This window comes from Panthera onca, chromosome C1 (genome assembly GCF_046562875.1).
Source record: "Panthera onca isolate mPanOnc1 chromosome C1, mPanOnc1 haplotype 2, whole genome shotgun sequence".
Lineage (NCBI taxonomy): Eukaryota > Metazoa > Chordata > Mammalia > Carnivora > Felidae > Panthera > Panthera onca.
Window position 1 is genome coordinate 150,516,741 of NC_138346.1, and position 8,637 is coordinate 150,525,377.

At 40.8% G+C, this 8,637-nt stretch overlaps 1 protein-coding gene across 1 annotated transcript; it reads left to right on the top strand.

Moving 5' to 3' along the window:
• The first annotated feature begins 14 nt into the window (after positions 1 to 14).
• On the top strand, positions 15 to 8,469 carry GNG5 (G protein subunit gamma 5). Its single transcript, XM_060622486.2, has 3 exons — positions 15 to 287; positions 3,834 to 3,974; positions 8,245 to 8,469. Exons 1-2 carry the CDS (start codon positions 48 to 50, stop codon positions 3,957 to 3,959), a joined length of 366 nt encoding a protein of 121 aa, XP_060478469.1. The 5' UTR covers positions 15 to 47; the 3' UTR covers positions 3,960 to 3,974; positions 8,245 to 8,469.
• Positions 8,470 to 8,637: the final 168 nt, after the last annotated feature.

Genomic DNA, 8,637 nt, shown 5'->3' on the forward strand with positions numbered 1-8,637 from the left:
TCCTGCGTGGGGAGAGGAGCTGGAACTGAGAGCCGTGGAGGACACGCATGCGCGCCGCGGGTGGAGCCGCTGGGCAAAGAACCGGAAACTTAAGAGACAAAGTTCGGAGCCCCGCCCCCCGCCGCGCTGCCCCGCCGTCAGACCCCGCGGACCCTCTACCGGACCGATTCCCGCAACGACGAATCTGCCCGGCTCTCGCGAGCGCCATGTCGGGTTCCTCCAGCGTCGCCGCTATGAAGAAAGTGGTTCAACAGCTCCGGCTGGAAGCCGGGCTCAACCGCGTGAAGGTGTGCGGGGGCGGGCGGGCGGACGAGGGGGAGGGGAGGGCGGCGGCGGATGGGATCGGGCGACCGAGGTGGCTGGGGCGAGCGGCACTTTCGTCCCGCTCCTGTTTCCCCTGGGGAGGACGCGCGCTCGGCGGCGACGACCCGATCCGGGAGGGCCAGCTTTAGAGAAGTAGCGGCGCGGATCGGCGCTGTTGTTCGGGGGTCGGTTAGTGCGCCTTTCCGCGCCAGGACTTTCCAAGGCAGGCTGGCCCCGGGGCTGAACCACGGCTTTCCGCATTCCGGTGGCCCTTCTCTCTCCCTCCCTCCGCCGTGACTCCGCGGCTGGCTTGGGCAACAGCTGCTCCTCCGAGCGCCGTCCGCACCCTTCTAGTCCTTAGTTTACCAGACTCCACCCTTTATTTTCACTGGACAGAGTTTTACCTGGCTTTTAATTCAGAACAGAACCTATTTGCATGTTGGAACGTTCCCAAACCCACTCCTTGCCAGCTCCTCTTATCCACCGAACACAGACTTGAAAACGAATTTTTGCAAACGCAAACTGTAAGTTAAAGAAGCATGTTTGTTTTCGAAACGTCCCCGGTGCCTAAGGTTACCACTGGTGTGTTGTGTACAACCTCATACAAAGCGTGCGTTTCATACTTAGTTGGCAGTTTACTGTGTCTGACCTTGGAAATATCTATTGGTTTGCATACCTTAGTGATCAGAGTGGACCATTCTTACTTGTTTTGCCGTCTAGTTAATACTGACCTTGTCTTGGGGCATTTACCTTGCGGGGAGAAACCTTTGTGTGTGTTGGCAGGACAACCTGACATTCAAGTGCTGTTCCAAGTTTCTCCTGATTTTTAAAATCCTAAATGGATTGGCTTCTTTCTGATGCAGGTCATCTTACAAGTGAAACACTTCTTGTAATTAAAAAAAGAAACAAGAATATAAATCATGCCCTCTGTTGAAAGAAGCAGCCACTTTTCAAGATGACTTGATTGTGTACTCATCTGGCTAAGTGTTTACTTCTCCCTGAAATGTTTTATGGAGTAAGATAGCCTCCCATTTACCTACTTCCTTAAATAGAAATGTCAGGGACCTAGCTTACTCAGTTGTGGTCACCTCAGGAGGGAAGGGAAATTCCCATCAGTTTGGTGTGGGATTCCCCGCCCTGTCCTTTAAGTGCTGTAGACTACATTGCTGTTTGGAATCCATTTCTCTCATCTCCAGCTTCTTAACTCATCCCAGTGATTTATGGTCAGTCTCGGTTGGATTTAACTCTGAAACTTGAAACCCTATGTTTCTTAACCAACCATTACATTATCACACATGTGCGCCTTTATCACAGGTTAGAGTGGCCCAGGAAAGAAAAAAAATGGGAGTGGGATGCAAAAAAAAAAAAAAAGCTGGCTGAAAGTAGTAAGTGTTCACTGGGGGTACTTAGTTCCTTGTCTCGAAAGAAAATGAGATGAAGGCCTCAGATTAAAGTACTCTGAGGGTTTTACTATGAAAACCCCGGCCACTCCAGTGACTCTTCCAGGTGATGCCTGCCTCTTGGACATAATTCTTCAGGAGGCTTCTGTTCTGGAGCATTAAAGTCACCACAGGTGGCTTTGGTTTCAGAGTTATTTCATCTCATACTAGGGATGTAGCAAGGAGGGGAGGGCGTTCCACCTTGGGACTTTAAATGAACTTTTCTTTAACTCTGTTGTAAAGTGTGGTTGGTTTGATTTTATTTTGTGCACCTATTTTATCCATGACTCTGTGCTAGATGCTTTTTTTGGTGATATTTTAAACTAGCACGAGTTTACTGTTAGACCTTTATGTTTAACCACAGTCTAACCACAGTTGACAGAAATTTTCACAAATGCTTGACAAACTATACCATATGTAGGGTGACCATGCATTGTATTGCCAACCAGGGCACTTTGGAGAGTGAAAGAGGGCACTAATAATTATGCCAGGATTATAAGGTTTCAGTCTCCTGGATGGTGATTATTACTGTGCTTTGGGGGCTAGCAGCTTGTTTGAGTTTAGAGCCTTTGTCTCAGTTCACCCACTGCTTGGAATTCTCACTGATGGTTGTTTCCCACTGATAGTTACTTGGCTGGATCTCGTCATTGAGATGTCAGTTTAAATGTCACCTCCTCAGAGACACTTTTCCTTAGGTCAAGATCTAACCACTCTATTTCTGGATAGCTCCTTGTCTGTATTATCTCCTGAACTGTCACCTCCATAACAGGAACCTGGCTATTCTTATGTATTCTCAGTGCCTAGAAGTATATTTGGCACATAGTGGTGCTTGAGAAGTTTGTGAAAGGGAATTAATTAAGTTGGAAGCCTGCCTACACTTTAGGCAGAAAGTTGTCAGATACTTACTTTATCCTTACTGCTAGTTAATGTGAATGAAACCAAGTTTTAAGATTGTGTAAAATGATACCTTGCACTCCCCACTTTAGCTACACCTTCTCTTGGTGGGTAAGCAGGGTGGCCACTTGTAGCACTTGCTAACAGGTATTTACATATTACTTTACACAGTTGCTAACCTGTGGATAAACTGTTGTATAAGTGGATAAAATGCTGTATAATGTACAAACATTTCAAGGCTTGAGATTCATCTTGGGATGATGTATCCTTTTACCAGGTAAATGTCTGGGTTACAGCAGTAATCTGCAGGATTTCTTAGAGTATTTGTGATGCTTTCACCTCCCTTTCAAAATGCCCAACTGAACTGGACACATGCTCTCACCCTTCTTGGGGATAGTTAAAACTGAAAATAAAATGATTGTTTTTCCCATCTTCCTAAACCTCAAGACTTAGGATCTTGTATTCATTTGGAGCATCTTTTATTCATGTTCTACATCTGAACCGTTCAGTTCACTGTTCTGGTATTCTGTATCACCTAATCAGAATATATACAAATCGTAGGTGTTTAAGTGATACCTAATTCCTTAAGTGCTGTTTGAGTGGCATTGCATACATATATGAAAATTAAATCACATTTAAGCAAATACACTGCTGCTTAAAGGCAGGCTGCTTGGTGAAGTGGCTAAAATAATTCAGTGTTTGCTATCGGCTTTTCAGTTACATGACACTGAACTGTCCAGTTTTGTAACATGAAACAGCAGATGGTACATAATGCCAAAACAATGAACTGAGTGGTTCAGATTTAGAACATGATGTTCATTTTCTCAGTAATATATATGCTTTCAAGACAGTTAACACCTTTTGTTTGCATCTTGTGTACTGCTTTTAGTAAAAAACAAGATGTTGAGTAACCTGAAGGTTGAGTACCTCTGAAGTTTAATAAACTACCCAGATGGGTTTTTCTTTGCAGATGTACTAAATCATTTGATGCTTTTAATAAGCAAGCAAAAGAAAGCATACTATAAACTAGTCCACTGTATGTGCAGTGTTTTGAGTATGATGAGCTCAGTATGACTCTTTGTATGTCTTCTTTTGAGTTAAGAGAAGTGTTTATTGCGGGTATTTCAAAGATTTGAGAAAACCTCCCTGAAAACATTCTCACCTCCTCCCACTACCCCCTCCTTTTGTCTTGTACAGGTTTCCCAGGCAGCTGCAGATTTGAAACAATTCTGTCTGCAGAATGCTCAACACGATCCCCTGCTGACCGGAGTATCCTCAAGTACAAATCCCTTCAGACCCCAGAAAGTCTGTTCCTTTTTGTAGTAAAACGAATCTTTGGTAAGTTTCTTTAATATTTAGGTTTTTTTTTGTTGTTTTTTTTTTTAAACTGCAGTGTTTATGGGGACAACCTTGAATACGTGTACTACCAATTGATTTGGATTCTGATGTCATTTCTCTAATAGAAACCAGCTGTAGCACAGCATAGCAGAGAATTAATTGGGAATTGGGAATGCAAGAGAAATTCAGGATATAGTTGAATAGACTGACATGGTGTGGACATTTGTAGTGGGGGATAACAGGTTTTACTCTTTATTCTTAGGTAAAGATACAACAAGAGAGAAATGAAGTGTATGAGAGTTCATGGTGGCAGGCAGTGGATTTGATTTCAGATTTCAGGATGGGCTGGTTTAAAGCATGTATCCATATGTTAATCTGTAGCTTCCATTTCAAGTGTCAGTGTGTGTGCAAAATTGTATAATGTTAATCCAAGAGAGATTTGACCAAAAAAACATACTGTGGATAATTTAATATGTAATCCAAGGGTGCTGCTACCTTTTATAAATTCACAGTACTTAAGTCAGAGGGTGTACTCATATTGACCTATGAGAAGCAACCAAACTAATGGTGTTAAAAAAAAAAAAAAAGACTATGGCACACACCCTTTACAAACATTCTAACTCCTCAAAGTTCAGGAAGCCAGCTTCTTAAAATACCATGTTACATAGTTGGTGCCCTCCCTAATTAAAGCTTTGTGGATTTGGGAGTATCCAGGAAGTCAGCATGTTTCCAGTAAATACAATGATTGGTAAAGATTTTGAAACACCAGAAACCACCTTTGAGTAACAGGTTTTCCATAAGGAAGTAGCTTTTTTTAACAGCCTAACATGTTTGTATTTAATAGTTAATAGTTCTTTGCTTCAGCAATATTAATTCTTCATGGCAGTTTTTGGGTATTTCATATTTTTATGGCTTATTAAAGATTCTTTTTAAACCTCTGTTCCCCATTGTATTCACTTTATAAAGTGGTTTATTTTCATTTGATATAAAATACTGTTAAGAAACGTGGCTTCTTACCTGGCTGTTAACAGTTTCATTTTGTAGGAGTCTGCAGATAAGTGTTTAAATGACTTGCTCAAAATTATAATATAGCTAGGATAAGAACCCAGATTTCAAAGTAAAATAACAGCTACTAATCCTGGCAGTTTAATAAAACAGGTTTATGGATATGATTTTAAACACCTTGGGCCAAGAAAAGGATGTTTGGATGTAAACGTATTTCTTCTCAAACTTGAATGTATTTGCAAATTACCTTGTTAAAATGCAAATTCAAATTCAGTAGGTCTGAATTCTAAGGGCTGAAGGATTTTTTTTTTTTTTTCCTTTTTAATGTTTATTTTTGAGAGTAACTGCACACAAGTGAGGGAGGGCAGAGAGAGAGAGGGAGACAGAATCCAAAGCAGGCTCCAGGCTCTGAGCCGTCTGCATAGAGCCTGACACAGGGCTTGAATTCATGAACCATGACGTTGGATGCCCAACCAACTGAGCCACCCAGGCATAGGGCTGAAGTATTTCTTACAGATGCCCAGATTATACCGATGGTGGTGGTCCTGGGCCCACACTGAATGGCCGGGATACATAGATTCTATATTTGAGTCTTTATATTTACATCTTTTAAAAATATATAGTTTAAAGAAAGACAGCATAGATAACTTAGCAATAGGTTAGAATACAAGGAAAATACAAAGACCATGATCAGCGACCTAGAGACAATCATTATTAATCTAGATTTCCTTTTAAGAGGGAAAAAAATTTATATGCTGGTTTACAGACAGTGAGTATGTACAGTTTTTATTCTGCTTTTAAAAAACCTTTATGGATGCCTGGGTGGCTCGGTTGGTTAAGCATCTGACTTCGGCGGCTCAGGTCATGATCTCACGGCTTGTGAGTTTGAGCCCCACTCTGTGCTGAGAGCTTAGAGCCTGGAACCTGTTTCGGATTCTATGTCTGTCTGTCTGTCTCTCTCTCTGCCCCTCCCCCTCTCATGCTCTCTCTCTTTCTCTCAAAAATAAAAATTAAAAAAAACCCTTGAACTTTATTTCATTAAAAATTCTTTGTAGGGGCGCCTGGGTGGCTCAGTCGGTTAAGCGGCCGACTTCAGCTCGGGTCATGATCTCGCGGTCCGTGCGTTCGAGCCCCGCGTCGGGCTCTGTGCTGACAGCTCAGAGCCTGGAGCCTGTTTCAGATTCTGTGTCTCCCTCTCTCTGACCCTCCCCCGTTCATGCTCTGTCTCTCTCTGTCTCAAAAATAAATAAACGTTAAAAAAAAAAAAATTAAAAAAAAAATTCTTTGTAAATGAAATTTTTAGTGGCTGTATTATACATCATTAATACAGCTTAAACATCATTAAATATTGCTACACTGAGGCAAATATCTTGGTACTCCTATGTATAGTTTACCTGTTTTCTTTAAGATAAATTTCTAGAAGTAAGATTATTCAGTAAGGAATGACATTTAAAATTTAATAACACTTGCTAACTGGGAACAAACTTTCCACATGGAGCTCAAGAGTGCTTTCTCTTGAGCCCTTGCCAAACAGACCTCAGCCTATTTGCTACTGTTTTCTACTGATCTAGTTTTTTCTAGTTTTTCTACTGATCTAGTAATTCAAATGTTAACTAGTTTTTTCACCATTCTGTTTAAACCCCTTGAACATTCTCGTTCTAAGACAATAGAAATTTCCAAATAAGTATAGAGAACCATGTATCTACCATCCTGAATTAAATAGTTTACCTTACTAATTTTATTTTTTTTTAAATTTTTTTTTAACATTTATTTATTTTTGAGACAGAGAGACAGAGCATGAATGGGGGAGGGGCAGAGAGAGAGGGAGACACAGAATCAGAAGCAGGCTCCAGGCTCTGAGTGGTCAGCACAGAGCCCGACGCGGGGCTCGAACTCATGGACCGTGAGATCGTGACCTGAGCTGAAGTCGGACGCTTAACCGACTGAGCCACCCAGGCGCCCCCGTTACTAATTTTCAAAAAGAAATAAAAGACACTTTTTCTACCTTTCTGTATAGGTAACTTACTCTGAAGTGGGTATACCCATGTTTTTACTTTTTACTACGTTTCTTGTGTTTTGTAGTTTTAAAACAGTTACTGTTTTTTAAGGACCAACTATTGTGTTTGAGATTTGTGTTGATCCTTGTAGATTGTTTTACCTGCTCTCTATCTCTAGTATTCAACGTGTGTATAAACCTCGGTTTGTTTATCCATTCCCCAGCCGAGTTACATTTAGGCTATTCCTAGTTCTTCCCTCTTTAAACACCACGATAGTCAACATCCATGTGTGTTTCACTTTATGTATAGGTTTATCTAGGTAAATGTTAAGTGGGGTGTCTGTCCAGTTGAATGGGGGCCCCCACATGTGAGGCAGTGATCGGGTGGAAGTTGATGGTGAAGGAGGTGAAAGAATTTACCCAAAACAGAACAAAGGAGATAGAAATTTATTGCATACACCGTAAGGGACCGGGAAGGCAGGACAGCAGAAAGGCTTGTGCCATGAGGCAGTGGGAATGGAATACACCTTAGGGGGAGCTTTGGGCAGGACAGCAAAGGAGAGGCTTTCTGCAGTGAGGAAGCAGGTAGGGGCTGTTTTTAAAGGGAGAACATGAGGCGGTATGGCGATGTATGGAATCTTCCTTTTGGTAACTGTGCCTAGTTGTAAGTAGCCCATTGGTTAGTTAGGGCCTAAGGATATTTTAATGTGGATCGCCTGATGGGCCTATGTGTATTCAGGCAGGGGATCCATGTGGGCACTTTTTACATTCTATGGCTCAAGCCTGTTTGCCTAAAAGTGGCCTCTACAGTAAATACAAGTGGGATTGCATCTTCTACCTTAGTAGAATTTATCAAACTGCTCTCCTCAATGCTATTGCTTATTTTCTAGGGATATTCAGATTTTTCTGAATTTAAGAGATTTTTATGTTAACTTTTAAAAATTAGGATATAGAGTATATTTGGCAGTGATCTTGGCAAGTTAATCTATAAGTCTGTTTTTTATAAACCATGGGTGATTTGTACTTCAGAGTGGTTGTGAAAATTAAGAGAAAATTCTATTTTATACACCACAGAGATCTATTTCTCATTTTTTCCCTTGAAACCCTGTGATATGTCTACTTCCTAAAAGGTTTGGTTTAATTGAAAGCACTGTATAAGCTAACATGCAAATGAATGCCCTCAAAGTAATGGAAGATGTATTACTTTTCAGAAAAAACTATTGTGTTTTGGTCCTTTCCTCTAATCCACTCTTTTCTTTTCCATTTCAGGTTTTCTAAACCATTTTTCATGAACCAGTGCATATTCAAAGGAGAACTAAATTTGGAGCCTGTATGAAAGCTTATCCCTATAACACGTGCCATACTATATAAACTTCTACTTTTGTCAGTCCTTAACATCTACCTCTCTGAATTTTCATAAATTTCTATTTCACAAGGGTAATTATTTTATATACACTGGCAGCCACATACAATAAAATACTTAGTGTAAAAGTTTTTTGGTTAATTACTGGTATTGAATATACTATGTATTAATTTGTTTTGAACACATAAGATAATGGCAATTTCTCAATGTCATTAATTTACGTTTCAGGGCTTGTTCTACAGCTCATCTCACATAACTGTATACCATACATATGAAAGACTGTTAGAGAATTAAAGATA

Bases quoted from the DNA above. Each gene is read 5' to 3' on its own strand.
- GNG5 (XM_060622486.2), top strand. From the start codon at position 48: ATGCGCGCCGCGGGTGGAGCCGCTGGGCAAAGAACCGGAAACTTAAGA. The intron at 288-3,833 runs GTGTGCGGGGGC...TGTCTTGTACAG, and splicing joins CCGGGCTCAACCGCGTGAAG to GTTTCCCAGGCAGCTGCAGA.